The sequence below is a fragment of the Zalophus californianus genome, chromosome X (assembly GCF_009762305.2).
Source record: "Zalophus californianus isolate mZalCal1 chromosome X, mZalCal1.pri.v2, whole genome shotgun sequence".
NCBI lineage: Eukaryota > Metazoa > Chordata > Mammalia > Carnivora > Otariidae > Zalophus > Zalophus californianus.
The window spans coordinates 26,331,804-26,356,322 of NC_045612.1; the positions used below are offsets into that span (position 1 = coordinate 26,331,804).

Sequence of the window (24,519 nt, forward strand, 5' to 3'; positions counted from 1 at the left end):
CAGTCTATATGGCATTCTGTTATGGAAACCTGATCTAATAAAGATAGTTTGCTATGTGTCATTTTATTACCTCCAGATTTTGGTGAGTAGTAAGTAAATTTTTTTCTTTTATCATCATTTAATAAAGCCTCAAATTTCCAAATGCAATCACTTTTCTCTTCTCAGTGTGTAAATTAAAGAATAGGCTGTATGTGTTAACAGAATTCAGTGCATTAAAACTATGCTTACCCATTAAAGCATAAATGACCAAGAACATCATAATTCTTTTACTACCAGCAAGATTCATGATGATAATCATGTAATCATCTAATTTGCCCACCCTCTTCATAATGCTTGGATTTGGCTACACATTGATGTCACTAACCTACATTATCACACTATCAGTCACCATATGAGGTAAAATAAAGATGCAATTAGTGAAGGAATGGATGACTTTCCTATTGTGGCAAAAGAACACATAACATAAAATTTGCCATTATAACCACTTTTAAGTGTGCAATGGAACTATATACACATTGTTGTGCAAGAGCTCTCTAGAAATTTTCCATCTCACAAAACCAAAACTCCTTCCCACTGAATAACAGTTCCCCAATTTCCCCTTCCCTCAGCCCCTGATCATTTACCTCCTAAGAGTTTGATTATATACCTCACATAAGTAGAACTACATGGTATTTTTGTGACTGGCTTATTTCATATGTAATATCCTCAAGGTTCAATCCATGTTGCAGCATTTGACAGGACTTTCTTATTTATTAAGGCTGAATAATGTTCCATAGTATGTATATACCATGTTTTCCTTTTCGGTTCATCCATCATTGGACATTTACATTGCTTCCAACTTGGGCTAGTGTGACTAATTCTTCCATGAACATGGATGTGCAAATATATCTTCAAGGTCCTGTTTTCAGTTACTTTGGATATATACCCAGAATTGGGATTGCCAGTTATATGGTAATTCTATTTTCTAATGTTTTTGAAGAATCTTTATACTTGTTTTCCATAGGATCTGCAACATTTTACATTTCTACCAGCGATGCACAAAGTTCCGATTTCTCTGCATCCTCACCAAGTCTTATTTTCTGGGTTGTTTTTTTTATAGTGGCCATCCTAATAATATGTGTCAGGAATATGTCATTGTGGTTTTGATTTGCATTTTCATGAGGATGTTGATGCATCTTTTCAATATGCTTATTGGTATTTTGTGTATCTTCTTTGGAGAAATGTCACCTCAAGTCCTTTGCCTACTTTTTAAATCAGGTTATCTTTTGTTATTGTTGAGTTTTAAGAGTTCTTTATATATTCTAGATAGAAACCCCTCATCAGATATATTGTTTGAAAATATTTTCTCCCATTCTGTAGTTCGCCTTTCCACTCTGTGCCTTGTTTCCTTTGCTGCATGTATTGAGTAATCATTTAAAAAGTTATTTTAGAAAATCACTGTTGTTCAGATAGACACTTGTATTCATTATATTCCTGTATAAAGAAACTTCTGTTGCAGTGTTTAGATCATTGGGGGTTGTTTTCGTTTGTTTGTTTTTACATTTTCAGGTCTTTCAAATGGAGGTGTTATATAAATTACATTGGAATGTTTGTGTTATGAACAATTTAGTAATTGGTGCAAAACAAGTTACAAAAATCTATAAAATGTAAAATAACATTTAATTCACTTTAAAAGAAAAGAGATGTAATACCCCTAGGGATTTTAGACTTCAGATTTTGGCATATCCATGAAGTATTACACTATGGATTTATATAATAGAGCCAACCATTAGAGCTGTTTTTTTGAGGAACACTTGTAGTAGCTACTTGGACTATCATAACCTTAGCCATCCTTGTCATTATCCATTGCTGTAACTAGCATGTCTTTATAAAAGGAAAACCCCCATCCATGACTCATAGTTTCAGGAAATCCATGTTATTTTAATAACATTTATTTGAAACCAGTTTGATAATCTCTGTGAGTAGACAGATGGTCAGCATGAATGCAAATTGTATAAAATGAGAATTTATTTTATAGCCATAGTATTTCTTTAGTAAATATGGTTAGGTTTTAATGTGCAGATAGAAAAATAGTGTAAATAAATTGCTCAGTTGTCTTTTTAAAGAAAGCCCATTAAGCAATCTCTTCTAATATTTTCAGGATCAACTTGGGATAAAATGATATACCAACTAAGTTAAAGACTATTAATAAGTATCACATAAATTTATATAAGTACTACTGAAATGAGGATATTTGCTACCGAGAATTAAAAGGAAGCATTTAACGACACATGCATGAGCATATTGAATTGCATTTACAAATAAAGTAACCCATTACATGGATGTTATTATAAGTTGTTACATAGCTGATTCAGCCCCAGAATTTTATCTTCAGTGTTTGTAATAAATAGGGTTGACAAGTGTGATAGAAGCACTGTTGGTGTGGTTTGCTTTGAATCCCAGGAGAGACAGCTGAGTGGCAGCAAACAGTCAATTCAATGCCATAGGACCCAAGGCACTGGGCTAAGTTCTTCACTTCTTCATCTCTAAAATGGGCACAATGTATGACCTTAAAACATCACATTTTCTTCCAAAAAGTAGAAAATATTCATCTCCTTAGAATATTTTCAAAATCCCACTTTCTTAATATTTTTCAGATAGTCCAGTTTCATAGCATACTAATTATGTGAGCAAGAAGGTACAGTAACAGAATAGAGAGATCCAAGAATAGTAACACTAAGAAGCAGTAAATGAAGCTGATAATATGTTCACAATGAGTGTGTATCAGCAAATGTTTTGTTTCCGTGGCACCAATACAATTGATTAAAACTCTTCTAAGTCAGTTATTTCTTTTGGATTATAAAAAGTCCCTAATCTGATATGGTGTGTTTTAATGACAAATCCATGGCCATAGTCTCTGTAACAAGACATTGTGTAAATGATTTCAGTCAGAAGGTCAGAAGAGGTCTTAACATCTGAGTAGCCTTTCCCCATCTTGGACCTGCTACTCCTAAAAGAGAAAAAGGATGTGTTTTCCTTTTCATCTTACTTCACAGGTACATATCTTAACAAGACATAGAAAAAGAACTACAGTAGTTCCTCTTTATCTGCAGTTTTAGCCAGCCTTGTCAATCACGGTCCAGAAGCAGATGATCTTCTTTCTGACATATTGTCAGGAGGTCAGTAGTAGTCTAATGCTACGTCACAATGCCCACATCACTCACCTCACTACCTCTCATCACACAGGCATTTTATCAGCTCACGTCATCACACGATGAAGAGTGAGTACAGTACAATAAGATATTTTGAGAGAGACCACATTCCCGTAATTTTTATTATAGTATACTGTTATAATTGCTCTGTTTTATGGTTATTGTTGTTAATCTCTTACTGTGTCTAATTTATAACCTAAGTTTTATCATAGGCATGTATGTATAGGAAAAACATAGTATATATAGGGTTCAGTACTACCCATGGTTTCAGGCATCCATCGGGGGTCTTGGAATGTATCCTCCATGAGTAAGGGGCGGGGGGAATACTGTAGGAGCAGGAACAGCACTGAATTCTTTGAAAGACAGCTGTCTTCTAATCTAAATTCATGAGAACAATTATGATAATGATTATATTGGTAACTAATATTAACTGAGTTTATAACATCTACCAGGCAATCTGCTAAGTACTTAGCATACAACCCTGGTCTGATATCCATGCTCTTTACATATACTATACTAGAGTATCATTAATATGCAATGCTTTAATAAATATATTTGGATATAGTATAAGGCAAGTCATCTACCACAAATTAGGTTGACACATAGTTACATAATTGTTCAAATATCATTAGCTTATAATGTGGATGTTGATCCTAGTGCCAATATGACAAAGTTCCTGTGTATTTATTTAACATGAATGCTATGCCTATGGAACACCATACTTCTAAGTAGCAGACATCATTTGTTCAGTGACATTTTGGTATATACTATTTTAATATGTCTCTGAATATTCCTGACACTTTATCCAGCTATCTATGCTCCTTCCCTCGTGGGATTTTATGTACTTTAAGGGAATTCTTTGAAAGGCAGTTTTGCTTGCAGCTTTGCCCAGTGAATAAAGTATCAGATAATATTTGTGAAGGTCTTTGAGAGATGCAGATGAAAGGTGCTTCCTAAATACAAAGCACTAATGTTGTATTCATGAAAATGGTTTTTCTTCATATCCTTTGCTTGAATGTTAAAGTCCCAAGGTGTTACTGCAATAAGTACTTTAGAAATGCATGTATACCCCCAAATCATTTAGTATAGGGGAAAATGCAAGTGAATGCACTCAGAGCACTTAAATAAAAATCATGAAATAGAGTCTGTTATCTGAAGCAAAAGGGACTGAGAGCATAATAAGAAAGCTAATCAATAGGAAGGGTTTGTTGTGGCTTGGAGGAACAGGAAAGGAGTCAACTGTTCTTATATTGACTCATGACTTCAATAATAGCTTCTTAGAACCTTTTTGAAGAAAATAAGAAACGTGTGAAAATTGTAAAATGTTTTTTAACTATAATGGAGATGTTTTAAATAATCAAATATGTTAGAATCAGATAGGTTTTCTCATAAGTTACTTACTAGATGGTACCTGAATTTTAGAAATTTTGCTGAGTTCAATAATTAATCATTCATTTAATAATATTACTTGGTGGTTACTATGTGCCAGACACTCTCTAGTAAGTGCTTTATACACATGACATCATTTAACTCTCACAAAAACATTAAGAGATATACAGATAAGGAAACAGAGGTTTGAAAAGGTTTGATTGCTCACTATCAAACTGATAGTACATAGCGGAGCTGTTATTTAAACGCAGACTGATCTGATCCTAATGTCTGTAACTTAACTACTGTGTCATTTGGAAATGTCACGATGTACTCGCAGATTTCAACAAGTCACACAGAGATGAGTTCCTCTAAACAAGTAAATTGGTAGTCGAGAAAATACTCTACTTGACTCATGTTATTGAATATAAACAACTGAAACCAAGACACTCTTCTCTTTATCTTCTACTTCTGAGTACAACGTGTTCCATAACAATTAGATTTAATCCCTTCTCTACTTTGGCTTCTCCATCATTTTTTTTGGAAAGTTACAAGTGATAATAATATATCTCTATACCTTGACCTGCAACTGACTTTTAATGACCACTGCTAGAAGGCCTCATGGTAGACTATGGCCAGACTTGCCCAAGGAAGTCCTGTAAGGGAGAGTACGTGGGCAACACCTAGGCCCTGTATTGTGTGTACACATAAGGGAAAATTTGCCCTAGTGCTGCCATGGCAAGAATTTGGAGATTGAGGAGCTGGACATGAAGCCTGCATGATAGGACTTCTTGAGTAACAGAATTATGCTTTACATAAGCTGTTTCCAAATGCTAATGAGGCTGGGAGTACAAAAGACCACAGTCTCATAGTAATATGTTCTTTCACCCTGTTAGACACCTCACTCTGTGCAGGCTACCAGCACGACCAAATCAAGGCTTGCCTTTGTGGAGTACAAGGAATGCAGAATGGAGCCATGTATACACATGCCTGCATTCTCATTTTATTTGTGTCCTTTGCAGTGCTTATTTGCAGTTGGTGAGTAAATCAAAGTGAAAGCAAACTCGAATCAAGTCCAGGTTGTCATCACACCCATCAAAGAACCCAGATCGCACTCTTCAGTTGGGTCTGGTGTAGACCCCAAGTATTAATACACAGGAACGAGCTTCCATGCACTCGTTCACTGATTTCAAGCACTACAAGAGGTCTCTTTGAAAACTGCTTCTTAAAAGCATGTGTGTTTAATCCTCTGTCCCTCTCAGCAGGTCTTTTATCATACATAAAATGTTCTCCCTGAGAATCATTTGAAACAAGTTATTTAAATGACCTTAACTAAGAATTAGGTTGCTTAAGATACTTTGTTAAAGAGTTATCAGTCACTACCTATGAAATATTTTCTTAATTTCTGGGATTACCATTTATATTTATTATTATAGTCTCATTCATAGTTTCTTCAACATATGTTCTCATTTTTTCTTCTGTTTATGCCGGCTGACTGTCTTCCCCTTGAGACAAGCTTATTTTTTTAGTTTTCCTAAGGCATCTATACATGGTGGGGTGGGGAGGAACCTGTCTGAATCCACCACTTGTTCAATCTACTCTAACATTATATTAGTAGATTCCACTAATTTGCTCATTTTGATGGACATTTTACTTGATTCACTAGCAAACACGTCTCTATCAATATATCAGTATATTTCCTAATTGAGCTGCCTTCTCATGACTTCATTAGCCATCTTCCAGTTAATGAAGTCTCAAGTGCAATCTATACGTAATTTGAGGCTACATGTGAAAAGACATAATTACAAAAGAATTTGTCAGGTAACTTTTTTGTATTCTGGGTGATGTTCCTCCAGAATCTTGCATTTTGTTTGGGGAACCATAAAGACCTAGTTAAATTGGAGGGAGTCCAGGGAGATAAGCAGTAATGTAATTGAGGGAATGAATCAGATTTTGAAGGAAAAATCAAATGAGTTAAATATGCATAGCTTAGCATAAGCAAAGTTTATAAGGCAGGCTTAGTAATATATCTTAATGTTGGCACCTCTCCAACAAACAAATCTATTTAGCCATCTCACTAAAATAACATGTGGAAAAACAAGAAAATGAAAATTTGTAATAAGGAGGGAATTAATCAATGAACATTTTAGGCAGATAGCTTCAGATACAAGCTGTGCCCACACAATGCCAAAACAACTGGTAAGAATGGGAGGAATTCAATCAAATAATATATTTGACATCATAAAACATTCTCTCACACGGTAGTTGTTGTAATTGTTTTTTTTTAATAAAATAAACTTCATTGAATTCCAGCTAAAACTTTGAATGTATTCCAATTAATTAAATTCACGAATAAACAAAATTTTAAACTTGTATTGACTAAAATTATGGGCTCAGTGTTTGGGAGATATAAAGATGATTCAGACCTAGATCCTGATATAAGACAAGGAGATGCATAGCTTGATTGCAAGCTGGGAAATAAAACTTACTCTCTCTTTTCTACATAGCTATCACGTCCCAGTTCATACCTCTTAGGAGACTCCCTCAATAACCCAAAGATCAGGCAAAAAGTCTGATGGCAGCCAGTAGTATTCTACCATCAGCCATCAAGATCACAATTCTCAATTTTTTTGGCTCCAACATATTTGAATAACATGTACATGTGTATAACACTCCTGTGAGAATACCAAGATTTTTGTTCCCAATCCCCACCCTGCCCCATTTTCTTTTTCTTTGGTTGGGGGGGAGGAATAAACAAATTTTTCATCATCCCCATGGTATGCATATAATCATTTTACCAGGAAGTGGGTGTAGGAACTAGTGATTAAAATGGTTTGGGGGGGGTGCCTGGGTGGCTCAGTCAGTGAAGCGTCTGCCTTCAGCTCAGGTCATGATCCCGGGGTCCTGGGATGGAGCCCCACATTGGGCTCCCTGCTCAGCGGGGAGCCTGCTTCTCACTCTCCTGCTGCCTGCACCTCCCCCTGCTTGTACTCACACTCTCTCTCTCTCTGTCAAATAAAAAAATAAATAAAATCTTTAAAAAAATAATAAAATAAAATAAAATGGTTTATGGGATCACAGTTGATGGCCAAACTCTGGTATGTTTGGATCCTAGAGCTGAGAGCTGCTGAACTCGGTCAAAACATGGGTGAAATGTGAGAATTGTCTGGTCTTGTGGATACTGCTGTAACAGGGCTGTCTCTCCCCCACTGCCCCAGGTGTGGGCTATGTACCTGTTCATTCCCCAGGTACAGATGCTAGAACTCATCTCTACCACCTCACTGGGTGTCCACAGGTCTCCTTTGTTCCTAAAGTTGTGCTGGGGGAGAAGAACTACAGGGTGTGTGGAACCTTTCTCACCAAATAGCCAGACAGTATTGCTTAGATGATGGTATTAATAATCAGTACTTTTTCTTCAGTCTTTATTTGAAATAGTTTGGGATGGTGGGGCTAAAACCTCCCCAAGCTTTCCCTAGTCCTCCGTGCTTTGTTTTTATCTTGTAGGATTGTTTTGTCTTTTATATCTTGTTTTTTATTACTCTTAATGTAGCTTGCCCTCATTATTTAACATATGGTAGTATGGAAAGATTTTTCTTTGAGAATTAGACACAGTCATAATGTTTTCTTGATTTGTGTTCCAAACATTCAGAGTTTCATTTTCATAAATAACATTAAAATGATTTTCATCCATTGCTTTTTGAATAAATACAGGGTGACCATTTGTAATAGTCTAATAAAAAAAAAAACCAAAGCTCTCAAAGTGAAAACTTTGTAAAATTCCAGAATATCTGTTATTAGCTAATTTATTAAATGATTCACTGTCAATTAATTCATAACCCTCCATTACCTACTTGCAAATAAATAATGAACTTGGGGATTGAAAATAATTGAAATACCTACATATGACTTTAGTTTGAGGATAAAGTAAATATGAACTTTTAAGGATCATTACTTTTTTATATTTTCTTTTTGATATACTTCACTGCCTAATAATGGAAGCCACAGCATCATTGTCAGCATAAGATAAATCAGGGCAATTATCTATTTCTTGTTTCCTGGTACATAATGGATAATAGAGTTTCCTTCAAGACCACAGTGAAAAAGGCTTTGGCCAACCACTAATTTCAATTGTTAATTAATACCATATATTAATATTTAGAATTTGACATTTAAAAATCCAAATCGTACTGTAAAGTAGAGCTCTTTACCATTCTATTTAGAAAAATGAATAGGTAACAAATGCATTGACTTCACTTTTCCTTTTTTTGTAACATTGCCAAACTGCTCTGAAAATATAAGCAAAGATGTATCCATCCTGTATTTTCACAACCAAGAAAATTAGGTAGTTTGAACATTTACTTCAATAATTTAAGGAAAACAACATTTAGCCACAGTCTTTTCTTTTTTTTTCCCCCTTGATTGTGAAGTCCTAGTTTATTTGTCTTAATCTATGTCAGAGAGTTGATTGAGTTAACAAACCAGCCACTTATTGGCAGAAATATTGACTATTATTCGTAAGATTGGCTAATTGCACTATGTAAAGCCAATACAGTGCACAGCACAGTTGGATTCCCCCTATAACAGGAAGAAATGGGTCGGGGGAGGGCTGCCTTGTAGATATTTGACCCGTTGTTATGCTTGTACAACACACAGGAGAACAGGAAAAGAAATTAATGAGACCTAGAAAATAGGAAGTTTAAACTTGCTGGTGGTAGACCAGCACATCCTTTGAAGATAAGCATCAGTTTATGGAGAGACTGAAGTGTAAATACGAGTTTCAGCACAAACATGTCAAAGGATTGTAGGTGCTTCAGTGTTGACCTTTATTTCCAGTGGTTGTAACAAAGGTCAACCTGACAAAAATTAATAGGGCGTACTCTCTTACTTGCTGTCTTGGTAAGAAAACCAAAGTCCTCAAAGGATATGCTTGATATGCTTTACAGTCTCAAAGATAGTACGTAGCATCGCAGGGTTCTGGAACCATGCATAGTTCAGTCATCTAGAACCAGACTGAAACCATGTAAACTGGAAAACATTATTTATTGTTGGCCTTCCTCCAGATCTTCTGTGACTCTTCTCCTGCCGTCACGTGCTTTAAATGCCAATTCTCTGTTTCTCTCTCCTGCTGTCCTTTTCTCTTATCTGTGTCTCGCTCAGACACATGCCCATACATACACACAACTATCTATTAAACATTAGCTATTTAATAGACTTTATTTACATTCTCAATCTAATGGTTTATTTAACTAATGAATCTGCTTTTATTGAAGGCTGCAAGTACATTAATATTAAAGCCATATTATTTGAGCCAGGAAAGTGATAAGGTGTACCTATTTACTCAATTTTCTTCTGAAAACCAATTTTCTTACCTTAATACTCTTTGAGCCTCTAATAATAATTATAAGGTTGAGAACAGAAACATCCACAGCCAGATACACTTAAGACTAATTTGGTGATCACCAAGCACTATCAAGTTAATGGATATTAGCCATAACATGCGAATTTAAAAACCACCTCCTCACAGGTTGTGAAAGCTCCTTGTGGCAAGTAAAGTACTATAAAGTAGCAATATACATTTAGAATTAGTAGTAATCGTTAATATTAATAATAAACCTCTCCTTTTTATTTTAAACCATTTTCTTTTTATCCCCTCTCCTGCCTAGGAGGGAGAACAGCTCAGAAAAGCAACCCAGGGAACCAAAGGCTTATAATTGGCCTCGGGAGACTTGACTTAAGTAGTTATGGCAATAACCCTTTGTGCCCTGATGTTCTTTGCTCATGTAGATTACCAAGGCCTTCATAAGCATTAATTAATATTACCTCATAAGAGTTCAGAGAGGCTGTTAAATACTAATACTAGCCCATAATCCTTCATCAAAAATCTTTGGGGTCCTTTTGTTTCAAAATTTAGAATTTTCCAGATTTTACACAGGTAATGCCATGCATATATTGTATGGGGTGTGGGCCAGCATCCTTTAATAATATATCAATATTTCTGCAGCTAAATGTATAAAAATTCTCTAAATGAAATAAAGACCATAAATACCCTTATTTCAGTTTAGATCAGGTTTTGCTACCAAATGAATGAGAAAAAAAAAAAACTCGGTTTTCAGGAATTTCTTGATTCCAGAGCTGCAGATGAGGTATTGTCCCGCCATCTTCTCTTTGGCCAATGAGTTAATGAAACACAGACTTAAGGCCAGGAAGGGCAGACATGTTTTCTGACTCCCTGTGACCTTTTTCTACAGCTCTGAGAATATAGGTGCTCCTCTTGGTAACATACACTGCATAGTAACTTTGGGGAAAAAAACAGATTTTGGAGGTTATTGTCCTAGTATCAGTACAGAAAAGTTTGATTGGTTAAGTACATGGATCTGGGGAAAACTAGGCATGTGTCTACTTTGGTTACATTTTTCAGAAAGGAATTATCCATTAGCATTGCTGTATTAATGACAGTATTTATTTTTAACACTTAACAGAAAATTATTTTGCTTGTACAGTCAGTTCTGCTACAACGCTTGTTTTGAAAATATCAATTTGTTCTCATGCTTTTGGTATCTTTGAGAACAATTTGAACATAAGACAAATTTCATGTCTGCATACATGTGATTCCATCTGTTAAAAATACTAGGGGAAGGCAGAAAACTGCGCCCAGCAGAATGAACCATGTAGGAATATACAAAATACACATGTGCATATACCTGAAACATCCACCAGCTGTCTTAGTTCACCGCCCTGTGTTAGGAAGCTTGCCCATCCACATCTGGGGTTAGATCTTTCTGTGTGACTCGGACAACCCTCCTTCCATCACTCCACAGTAACTCATAAGTTGCAACCCATCTGACACTCACTTTCACAAGCAAACTTCAGGTCTTGTGCCCCAAACCCCCTTTCCCCATTAAGTCCTTTTCCAGTGCGTGATTTTGCATAGGGCAGTGAATGTTAGAAATGCAACTGTCGCCTTATAGCCCAATGGACTGTGTTAATGAAGCATAAGGGGCACAACACCCTAATGGACCCTTCAATAAATTCCCACACAGTGTTTCTGAGTAGAGGTATTCTAATTTCTGGTGAAAAGTTTCTCGAGCTAAAAAAAGACAAAACAAAAAACCCAACTAGGCATGACCACTTTCTTTTCCCGCTTCCGTTTTGGAGACAATGGCAATGTTGTTCCTGAAGGCATATACCTCTGTTAACAGTTCTGCCTCTCCTAAAATGCCCTAGATATACAATCTGGAGGAATTTTCCTCCCCTGGAGATTTTTATTACCAAGTTATTTTAAGACCTCAAACCTGAAACTGGATCCTACCCAAGTATATTATGTGAATTAGACCTTCCATCTGAAATCTTAATTTACTTTCATAAAACTTTATAAGTATGTCCAGATATCCACATTTGCATAATCACTACACCCCCCGCCTTCCCTTACGTCTCTCTCTTGGGCACAGAAATGCATGGCTGCCAGATACATTTGGAAGTGAATGCATGTGACTCTTCACCCCTTGGAACTGGTGTTCTAGAGCTCCTGACACTGAACCCTAATGTATTTTTCATTAGTGTTTAATGTTGGGAAATCCCATTTCATGGAGCCCAGGGATTAAATTACTTCATTTGGAAGAGATCAAGTGCATTCCACATCTTTTTCCTGAGGTGAAAAAAAGAATGAAGCTGAGATCATTTGCATTTCATAAGGGCTTAAGGTCTGGATGTATTCCACTCAATTCAACAATCCAATATTGTAAAAGCTTTTAAAGACAATATTAACAAGTAGGGAAACCTGGCATATTTAAAATGTGAAAATAAAAATATATAATAAAATAGATATAAATCAACACACACACACACACACACACACACACAATCAAAATAACTATACAGAGCAGTTCTACCTGCAGCAGAAATGATATAATGTTACAATAATACCATGATTGTACTTTTCAATGAAGTAGAATTTTTATCATTTTCATAATAAGGAAGTTGCAAAGATTTTGAGGAAATCCAAAAAGCAATAAATCCAGATGATAATGAGTGATTCTTCTTTTGAACAATTGTACTGAATAGACACTTTCTGTCTTTTGAACAACTATACTGACACAAACACCTACTGATTAAGCTAATAGATGTCACATGTCATTTGGAGGTGTTCTGGACACAACACCTAAACTAGATTCCTTTTCTTCTTCTAACTCTGGACTCCCACCCTTTGTTTCCCTTGCTTGCATCATTAAGTTCGTGGATTTAGGTGGCAAGTCTGTAGAGCGTGTCACTGCTGCTCTTTTCATGTCTTAGAGGGACGTGATTTTAAGCACCTTTTTGGGGTATCATTGTCCTTCCCCATGGCTGTGGGAGAGATTTCACTAGGACCTCCAAGGGGGAAACCTACTGCTTTGTGAACTGTCAAATAGATACCCAGTGACCACATCAGAATGAAAGAGCCCAGGGGACGCTGAGAGTGGTTCTCTAGGTCCCATGGGGGAGTGAAATAAAAGCTCTTAGGGATTTTACTCTGTACCTAGCACTGTGCTCATGTGACATGCAAGAAAATAGAATATGATCTTGCTCTAAGAAATATACAGTCCATTTTGATAGATAAGACAAAAACATGGGATAACAAGGGAATACTATAATATTACAAACTCAGGGGCCAAAGTTATGATAAAAATAGTAAATGGTAAAGTCAGAGAAGACAGTCATATTTATTTTCCAAAATAGCATATGGAAAAAAAAGTGCTGGGCTGGCTGGGAATCATCAGACATAGGCAGACAAATTCATACAAGTTGAATGACTTTGAACAAGTCACTCTACCTCTCTGAGTCTTGGGTTTCTCGTCTGTAAAATGGAGAGGGGAGGAAGGAGAGCTGAACTAGGTGATCCCTATGGTCATTTCCAGTCTGAAAGTTTCATCCTTCTACTGCATTTAATAAATGAGTAGTCACTGACGTGTGACATATGTCCAAGAACATTTAATTAAATCTAATTGCTAAGAGAAAGATTATCTCCATTTTACAAATGAAGAGTTAATGTTTCCAAATGGCAGAGGCAGAATTCAAACCCAGGTTTGCCGTTACCCCCAAATTCTATGCTCTTTCCACGATGCTGCACTGCATACTATTACACCAAACCACCTTCCTTTTCGACGCTTAAAGAGATAAGAGCTAAGGAGGGAAGCAGACATATAAACAAATAACCACAATGGAAGTGAAAAATCCAGAAGATGTGGAGGATTCTGTGTCTCTAAATCTTAAGGAGGTAAAGAGAGCTTGTATTACAAAGGTCTACAATGTAGTGAGTGGAGCATTGGCCAGAGAGTCAGGAGATGCGGGTTCTAGTTTGGGCCCTGCCCAGTGTCCCTGGCAAGCTGTTCTCTGGACATCAGTTTTCTCATCTGCAAAATGAAAGGATTTTCAAGGTCTTTTGGGTTCCAGCATTGGGTGCTTTACTGAGTCCAAAGATGGAAAGCATGCTTCTAGTTATGGTTATGAATATGAGCCCTGAGGTTTAAAAAAATTAATGAGATGTTAAGTGCTTGTGATGATATTTTTAGTGGATATGGGACTTGGGCTGGGCCTGGAATAATGGGTTGATTTCGAAAATTCATGAAGCATTTTAGTTCCTTTTAAATATCCAAGGGTAGCTGATTATCTAAAGGAATATTTTGTATTAAAATGAATGATCACTACTCCTTTCCCTATCTATCTTTTGTACAACTTCCTTTTTCATATAGCAACTTTATTTAAAGGGAGAGCCATCTATAGGAGAAAATATAGCCAAGAATTTGTCATGCTCTTGGGGCACCGGTATCATTTGAAAATATGAAAACCATGCCAGTGTCTTCGAAATTCAAGTTGGAGGTAGAGGGATGGAAAGAAGTTATTTTTTTCCCTGTGATCAGCCACTGCAAAGTGAGTCTCAGCACAAACCAGCTGAGCCCTTTTGCTAGGCATGGAAAGCCTCTGGCATTTTTCTGCTTTTTAACTCTCAGTCATTTGGGAGGTGGGACAAAGCCATGCTGTCTACAAAGTTTATCCAGAACGTGCTGGTGTTACAAGAGATCACTTGACATCTATTATGTTTCTCCTGTGGAAGAGAGGTGGCTATCAGCTACAATAGTGATTCCTTTTCAAAGGGGTTTAATTGGGGCATTTCTCATGGGCCAAATTCTAACTCGCTGTCTATACATGTGCCTGCCAGGAAAACAGTGGAAAAACACCAAACAATAGCGACAACAGAAGTCTGAGGACCGCTGTCCCAGGCTGCCCCCACAGCAAACAGGCAGAGAAAAAAATGGTTTCCCTTCCACCAAAGCTGCCGCTAATATGGTAGAGCTCCTACAAAGGTGTGGCGGGTGGGGGAGGGGCGCAGACTGTGTGTTGCATGGCCATGGAAATATATATAATAACCTGAACAAACTCCTTTTCCAAGCAGCACTCTTAGTTGGGGGCGGGGCGGGGGGCGGTGCTGGCAAAGAGATAAGTTTTGCGCAGTTGAATTCCATACTCAGGGAGCTGTTTTTCTGGAGTATGGATTTGCTCCTGTGTAGGCAGGCTAGCATCCTTTCCTGAGGTAAGCCAGAAGGTGGCCTTATACTTTTATTTGAAGTGTCGAATGATTTTTCTTGCAACAAATTTGTGCCTTTCACTGGTATTTTCCGAATTGAGATTTTTGCAACTGATGGAAATCTGCTCACTTCTGTTCTGTAACTTAGTGTCTTGTTTATGATTTATTTGTTCGGTAGCAGAAACTATGACAAATTGTGTGATGCAGCCTCATTTACTTTTTAGCTGCTATAGCCCTGAAGAATTTACATGTAAATGCAACTGTGAATGTTTTACATTTCATAAGCGTGCTGCACATGTTTTTGTAAGTTAAGTGACATTTTTACAGATAGACTGAACTTAAAGCTCTGCCCCGACCCCACAGGTTATATTCTTCTGAAATCCTCAGTCTGACAAGCTGTGTTTTCCTGACTGCCAAGTGGGAGAGTAAGTCTCTATTTGGTGTTTTTCTTCTCTCCTCTTTAGACATGCAGAGCAGCCCACACAACCAGTTCACCTTCAGACCCCTCCCACCACCGCCGCCGCCTCCGCATGCGTGCACCTGTGCCAGGAAACCACCCCCTGCAGCCGACTCTCTTCAGAGGAGATCAATGACTACCCGCAGCCAGCCTAGCCCAGCTGCTCCTGCTCCCCCAACCAGTACACAGGATTCGGTTCATCTGCATAACAGCTGGGTCTTGAATAGCAACATACCATTGGAGACCAGGTACTTGAGCTATTATTGATCCCAATAACTTAAATATTGGCAGAGGATGAGTCCACCAAGTTCAGAAACTCATTTCACCGTAGACATCTGCAGAGACGCATGAATGCACACGGAGATGCACACCCAGATGCCTGGGCAGAAGGCAGACCCCTCTGCGGGCACAGGAACGCACACAGGCTCACACATCTAGACTCGGGCACACTCACTGACACAGACCAAAGCAGATTCACGTGGAAAGATGAAACCACAGATGCATAAACACCCCACAGGCAGCCACCCACCAAAGCATATGAAACGAAGCAATTATCTAAACTATCAACGTGTCCTCCGTGTAAAAGGCACTCACCCCTTGTTTTAGGAAACTGCAACATTACGGGAAAATCCAAACACAATTGGAGGAACAGTGACAATTTGGATTTTATTGTAAGATTCTTTCAAAAAGTAAGTTGCCTTCAAACATTTTTAAAAAGGATTTGCTTCATAGATCGGAGGTCCGTGTGTACTTTTAAAAAAAACTCAATTCTGCCTCTAGGGTGCTGTTTGGTCTTTTGACAAAAAAGTTTGCCTCTATTTTTCTGGCACTTCACATATTTAGGTTTTAAGATTCACTCTTTAAATCTTTTTCATGGGATTAAAGTTACAGTTCTAGGTCTCTGGGTCATAATAGACTTTAGCACTAGAGGCGATTAAATGAGAAATTATTCATCATTTCTAGACACTCCCTCTTAAATTAAAAATTACAACTTCCTATTAACATAGACATTACCTAATAAAACATATGGTTTTGTTATCTTTTAAATTCAAGGACTTCCCCTTGCCTTCTATATGCCTTAGATCTACTACCAAAGCTTTTTCTGAACACATTTGTATGCAAACAATGGGTATAATATATCACTTGATAAGCAATGTGTGCTGTCAACTCTGATCAATTTCCATCCCAATATCTGGGAATTGGAATGGAAAGGGGAGGACTAATAAATGCACATTATAAGACTGCTTGTTTTTTTCATAGCAGATTAAGTTATATGCCAGCCATGGCATCAGTGTATATGTCACCACCAACAAACTGAGAGCATTATGGCTCAAATCCAGGAAACTCTATATCATCCATCACTACTAGATTAAATAGATTCATAAACTGATATTTCTGTTATCTCCCAAGAGAAAATATAGCAGTCAGTTCTGATGGTGAAGATAACCCAATTAGAACTGTACCAGTGATAGTGTTTGTGTATCGTTTCTTTTTTTTTTTTAATGAAAGAGGGAGGTGACTGAGGTGAGAGTAGCAGAGAACAATGTGTATCTTCAAGGAGTTTTTGCGAATGTTGGTGATTTACTCACTCCTTTTTAAAATTTATTTACTCAAAAAAATTATTTACTCACTCTTTTAATTCTTTTGTGGGGCTTGGTGATAGAGAGCTAAGGAAACAGTGGGGCAATCTGGTTATCTAGTGATCATGACAAGCAAAACACACTCCTTCCCTCTAAGAAGCCCAATAACAGAAAATCTGGAAGGAGGGTGGGGAATGGGGCTCAGGCAAAAGGAAGGAGAAAACTATTCTTATTTGAAGTGTACATCTAGGTGTGTTTGTACAAACTGCACCCACGGACCTTCTGTATCCATGCAAGGAATGTATTAATTGGTCTCAGCTTCGTAAGACGCAGAGAAGAATGTAAGTTTTCATGTGAGATTGTGCGGAGAGTACCTTTTTAGTACGTTTGGGAATATATTCAGTATCACAAAGATGAATTTTTTTAATATTTTATTTATTTATTTGACAGAGAGAGAGAGACAGCGAGAGAAGGAACACAGCAGGGGGAGTGGGAGAGGGAGAAGCAGGCTTCCCGCGGAGCAGGGAGCCCGATGCAGGGCTCGAACCCAGGACCCTGGGATCATGACCTGAGCCAAAGGCAGATGCTTAACGACTGAGCCACCCAGGCGCCCCACAAAGATGAATTTTTTAAAAACCTAGAAACCTCGTCAGCTTGATAAGCTAGGATTTCCCAAATATATATCCTTTGAAATGTTTGCTTCACATGTATTCAGTAAAAGGTAACTCTGGGGGCGTCCTGGCACATCGTCATGAGCCTCAGCTTCCTCATCTGTAAAAGTGAATGTGGAAATACCTGTCTCAACACGTTGTACAGATGATCGAGCTAGTGTGGCAGAAAGTGCCTCATACATTGCAAAGCGTTATACAACTCAAAGGTAATACTGCTATAAAAGATAAAAATTTAAAAAAATACTATTATCCTTACTAAGTGGTCACCTGCCTCTGCTTAAATAGCTCCAAAATAGGTGATTGATTTATCCCGAAGCCATTCTATTCCATCTCAAGCAACTACCAGAGGATTCTTATTGAACCCAAATCTCCCACCTCTTAACTCTGCCCATTTCTCCCAGATCTGCTTATGTGATCTCACAGAATAAATAAAATCCCTCACACACCTGACAGCCCTTCAATCTTCCTGATCCTGTTCTTCTTTGACCTGCATGTTTCCCCAGTTCCTTCCCCGTTTCCTCACATCAGCTGGTTTCAAATCCTCCATCCTGGTCTCTTTCTTTAGAACACAGTTCTAAACTACTGACTGCACTGCTCTTGAAGTGTCTTAGCCAAGGCTGAATGCAGGTGGGGGGTTTTATTAGGCTCCCTGGTCGCAGGGAGTAGAGTTCATTCAGGTTGCCTCAAATAACTGAGAACATCTTTTCAAGATAAAGTAGTCCCCCCCACCCCCGCTTATTGGTGGTTTTGCTTTCTGTAGTTTCAATTACCCGCTGTCAACTGTGGTCTAGAAACAGATGATCGTCCTTCTGACTTATCATCAGAAGGTCAGTAGTAGCCTGATCCTGTGTCACAAGGCCTAGGTCATTCCCCCACTTTATCTCATCAGATAGGCATTTTATCATCCCCCATCATCACAAGAAGAAGGGTGAGTACATACGGTAAGGTATCTTGAGAAAGAGACCACATTCACGTAACATTTACTATAATATATTGTTATAATTGTTCTATTTTACAATCAGTTATTGTTGTTAGTCTCTTACTGTGCCTGATTTATAAATTAAACTTTATCATAGTTATGTATAGGAAAACATAGTATATATAGCGTTTAGTACTATTCCTGGTTTCAGGTATCCACTGGGGATTTTGGAATGTGTCTCCCTCAGATAAGGGGAGACAACTGTATTCTCTCAGTAAGGTGAGGCCGGAGGAGAGAAAGGGCCATGTGATTAAAAAAAAAAAAAAAAAAAAAAAACAAGCCTACCCTTCAGCAAGAGTTGGGAACAGAGCTGATGTACCTTAGATGGAACTCTCAGCAATCACCATGATTGACTCATTCCAAAATCTGTGCTATGACTGACAATTGGTTGTCTCCTTTGTTCTTTTTTTTAAAGATTTTATTTATTTGTGAGAGAGAGAGCACAATCAGGGAGGTGGGGGCAGAGGGAGAGGGAGAAGCAGGCTCCCCAGTGAACAGGGAGACCAATGTAGGGCTTGATCCCTGGGATCATGACCTGAGCAGAAGGCAGATGCTTAACCAACTGAGCCACCCAGGCGCCCGCGTCTCCTTTGTTCTGACTAAATATTTCCATTAATGTTGTCTACTCCAATATAAGCTTTTTTGGTGGCTACATAACACTACTGATATACATTGAGAACACTTAGTAACTGAACTTTTAAAACGTCTTAAGTTCTGAGGCTAAGCCACCTTTCTTTTATTCTAAAATTATATAGTTGGAGACTTTTTTTAAAGATTTTAGTTATTTGACAGAGAGAATGAGAGGGAGAGAGTGACAAGCTTGGTGAGGGGCAGAGGGAGAAGCAGCCTCTCCCCTGAGCAGGGAGCCTGACACGGGGCTCGATCCCGGGACTCCAGGATCATGACCTGAGCAGAAGGCAGACGCTTAACCAACTGAGCCACCCAGGCACCCCTGTAGTTGGAGGTTTTTAACTCTGTGTTTGGGATGGGGGGTACGGGTGGAAATATGTTTAGAGCCTTGATTTGGCTTAATTTGATTTCACCTTGTTAACCTGTGGAGATGTAGTTGAATTTCAAATTCTGCTATACAAAGTATTTGCATTGCATTGCTCCCATAACTACGTCACCTGTACTTTTGTTAGCTATGCTCTCCTCATTTCTTTTTTTTATTATTATTTGTAAGTCATTAATAAAAATGCTATGTAGGACAAGATCAAGGCTGGAGCTCTGTGGCACGCCACTAGAATCCTTCCTGTGGGTTGACACTTGTCCATCAGGCAACATTCTTTTACTAGAATACCACCCACGTTTCTCCATCTTGTTTGCAGGCATATCATGAGAGACCTTGTCAAATGCCTTGCTGATACCCAGATACAGTATGCCTACATTTTTACTGATCTGCCAATCCTATAGCCATGTAAAAATAGGTGAAATGAGATTTGTTTAACATGACTGGTTCTTAGAGAATTTGTGCTGCCTTCTCATGGTTACTATCTTTTTTTAAAAGTGCTTACAAATCATCCGTTTAGTAACATGTTCTAGAATTGTGCAGTCAACATAATATCCCTTGTTCTAGTCTAAGGATCCCATGTACTTCCAGTTCCTTTTAAAAACCAAAACCAGTATGCTGTCTCCACTCCTCTGACACATATCACCACACCGCGGTCCTGAAACTTTAGCAACTATGAAATCTGTGAGACTTGTCACCACTCTGGGACAGAATTTTAATTCATTTAGAACAGTTGAGTGCCTTCTTATGAATGCTTTGACTATCTTAGGCTTCAATTTCTGGTTACAGATGTTTACTTTACCCTTTTCCGTCTCTGTTCATTCTTTTCCACAATGAAAGTGAGTCATTGAGAAGGCCTCCCTGATCTCGGTTATCCAATAGCATTGCATGAGTTGTACATCTATCCTATCCATGATCTTCTTGTTCTAAACCTGTATCTAAAAAAAAATTTATGTCGTCTTCAGCAGGTTTTTTTTCAAGTTTCAGGCTCATTTGGGGTATAAACCTTCTTGGCATTATTTTTATCACACCCTCTTAAATTTATTTATCCTTGATTTTCATCTCTTTCTTTTGTTCCGTGTTCCTTAGAAATGTAAACTGAATGGAAAGCACCCAGTATAGGCATGCTGGCTGGTTTCAGTAGGCAACAAACCTTTCCAACTCTTAATCCATCTCCTTGTTTTTTAAATGTCTCAGGGCATGAAATCACACCATCTTCACTTTAGAGAACTGCTTTCCTAAAGTCTAGGATTTTGCTTCATAATGTACTTATGGACTCTAAGCTACAATGGTTGTTTTCTCAAAAGGTTCCTATCACCTTAACTGGCCAGTTTCTCCTTTCTAGTCGGTGAGAAAAGCCAGTCTTATTTTCTCTACCTTTTCAGAAGTAGAGTTTCAACAAGGGAGGTTAAAGACCTTTCATATATTTGCCTTTAGTTAAATGATACATCTAGCAGATGTCTTTGGAGGTTAAATCACTCATGTTCGCTACACTTTACTCTTAGGACACTTTTGCGATCTATGTTGGAAATGAGCATCCATTTCTTCCACTTGGGCAAGAGGCTTATTGGAGATTCCCTGATCCACCATCTATTAGCTGTATGAATTAACACTGCCAAGCCTCAGTCTTCTCATCTGGAAAATAAGGATGATAGTAGCAACATATTCATAAGGCTGTTGTGAGGATTAAAGGAATTAATATCTGCAATGTATTTAGAGCAGCCAGGCACATAGTAAGCACTTTGGTGAATGTTAAAATAATAATAACAACAGTAATACACAAGAAACAACTCTACTTCTGTCCCTATTTTTGTCTTCATCTAATTAAAGATGTTTCTACCCTTATGTTCATGCTTTCCCCAGGTAAACACAACACCATTTCGCTTCCTCTCTTAGTATACTTTTAAATAGAACATACTCTTTTGCCACTGTCTTCATCCAGTTGGGCTGCTGTAACAAAAACGCCATAGACTGGGTTTTTTAAACAGTAAGCATTTATTTCTCACAGTTCTGGAGGCTGGAAACTCTGAGATCAAGGCACTGGCAAATCTGGCATCTGGTGAGAGCCCACTTCCTAGTTCGTAGACAACTATCTTCTGTGTCCTCACATGGCAGAAAAAGCAAGGGAGCTCCCTGGGGTTTTCCATTCATAAGGTCCCATTAGAGAGATCTCTACCCTCATGACCTAACCACCTCCTAAAGGCTCCACCTCCAAATACCAACACACTGGAGATTAAGTTTCAACATGTGGGTCTTGGGGGGATACATTCAATTCTAGCAACCACCAAATTCCAAACATTAGAATCATTCCCTCCCTTAGGTTGTGATGGCCCATGTCCATGAGGCTTTGTAAGACTGCCCTGTGATAGATCTTCAGAACAGCTTTCAAATTGTTACCTGCCTTGTGTCATTCATAGAAATAATTCCCGCACTACCCAGTATATTCAGAATTATGTCCTGCCCTGAGCCCTCCCTTATTCAGAGATTAGCCTTTCCAGCTCCACCTCTAAGACTTTTCTTGGATTATCTTTTTTTGTGGTGGGGTGAGAGGAGCGTTTTTTGCAACTGGGAAAGATGAGCACATCGCCAAGATGGAGATGGAGAGTCTGGGTGATATGCATAAGCGTATGTGCTCAATTAACGCTGGACTAAGCTACTTCGTATAGTTGTGACTTGGGACACATTACTTAACTTCCATGGGCCTCAGTTCCCCATCTGTTCTGTGGAGAAAATGACAGATCATCCCTTGTGTGGTTGTTTTGAGAGCTGTGTAAGATAATCCCTGTAAAATGTCTGCTCAGAGCTGGGCACATAGAAAATGTACAATAAACAGTATTTTCAATATAAGAGCATGGCACTGACATGCTGGCAAAGAGAAGAATTCAGAGTTATGACAGTTCCAAGGTCAGAAGTAGCAAACCCTGGTCGGATTTTGAACCCAGGCTGTAGGGCCAGGGTCTTTACATTCAACCACTTTCTGTAGTAAAGAAGGCAAAGTGAAATAAATAACAATACCATAGTGCTTTATTAAATTTGAGTAATTCCAAGGTAGGAACACTTGGAGGTGGTAGATCTAACCCTGAGGAAGTGTTGAGGTAGGAAAATAGGAAAGTAGAAATTTTCCTGAGAAAATGGCCTGAAAGTAATTTACTACTAATAATAAATAAAATTAATAATAAAATCATGAGGCAGCAGTAGGTAAAAAATGGAGGAAAAGGCATTCTGGGAAGAGTGTATTACACTCAAAGGCATGCATGGTGACCAGTCATCCATTCAGTAATATTAGGCATTATCCTTTCTATTCTTCCCCTCCCTCTTTCTCCATTTGCCATTTATTTTTTTTTGAAGATTTAATTAATTATTTGAAAGAGAGAGTGCTCATGTGCAAGTACAAGTGGGGGGAGGGGCAAAGGAAGAATACCTCAAGTAGACTCCCCGCTGAGCGCAGAGCCTAACTGCAGGGCTCCACCCCACAACCCTGAGATCATGACCTGAGCCAAAAATACGCGTCAGACCCTTAACTGACTGAGCTACCCAGGCACCCCCTCCATTTGCCATTTAAACCCTTTACTAGGTTTTCTGGTTTGAGAACCAATATATTCCTTTTAATACTAATAAGAGATAATCATTCTGGAACCAAAGTCCATACTTTTTAAGCTATGATCCAGAAATCAAAATTTCATTCTGAAATTCCTGCTGTTAAATTGCCATATTCTCCTTCCTTATCCGGACACTCATCCTTGGATGTTCTTCAGTTTGCAGATCTTTTATTCTGGTTCTTCTCCAGAAAGTCTCTCTTCCCCTGCCTGTGGGATGAGCCTCAATCCCAAAGCGGTTCTATACCTTTAGTGGTACAGTGTTGTGCCTTCCTCATGAAAGTTGGAAGAGCAGTTAAGAGTTTTGATTGTAGAAACCAACAGATGTGGGTTTGAGTTTCAATTCTGCTCCTTATTACCTGTCTATATTTGGGCAAATTATTGCACCTTTCTGAACCTTAGTTTCCTGACCTTAAACCTGAGTTAATAACACTCATTTTCATAAGGTTGTGACAAGGATTATTTTAGACCTCACATGTGATTTGCACTCATTTTAGTTTCCTCCCTCTTTCTGTTCTTCCTCTGCGGCATATTCCTCCTTTCTCCATTCCTTTGGCACTGGCTTTTGTTCCATTCTAGCTTCTCAGAATTCCGACTTAGCCACTTTCCTTTCTGTATTGCTCTCTCTATTCTGTCCACACATTCTGTATATGAGTAGATTGCTCTGCCTTTAACACAAGGTTAAATGGAGTAGTACTCATTTCTATCAGGAACTCAAACATAACCCATTCCCCACAGAAAACTGGGACAGTTCTCTTAGCTTCTTGACCTCTTCATCCAGATTTACTTTGAAATGGAATTATGGTCATTTTTGGAAAATTGTTTCCCTTATTTACTCTCTTCACTGTTCCTCAATTCAAACTCCTAACTCAAGGTTTACTTGATACTCTACTCATGGGGAATTTTTGGCCAAGTATTGGCTCTAGACCTTAACTTGAACCAGCCCTCAGAAATGAAGACAGACATTAACCATGATCTATTCACCGTAATGAGCCCTACTTAAAGATTTTGCTGTGATATTTAATACTATTGAGGACTTGGATTTGATATTAACATAACTGCTTCAACTCACAAAGACAAATTGGAATTGTGTGGGGGAGTCATGCCTGG

General features: G+C 38.2%; 1 protein-coding gene across 3 annotated transcripts in view; it reads left to right on the plus strand.

Annotated features, from left to right (window-relative positions):
• TENM1 (teneurin transmembrane protein 1) overlaps positions 1–24,519 on the plus strand; it is a 771,573-nt gene that overhangs the window by 419,336 nt on the left and 327,718 nt on the right. For all 3 annotated transcript variants that reach the window (XM_027608817.2, XM_027608819.2, XM_027608818.2), the window contains one exon: positions 15,582–15,822. In XM_027608817.2, coding sequence (XP_027464618.1) covers positions 15,582–15,822 — 241 coding nt within the window. The remainder of the gene's footprint in view (positions 1–15,581; positions 15,823–24,519) is intronic.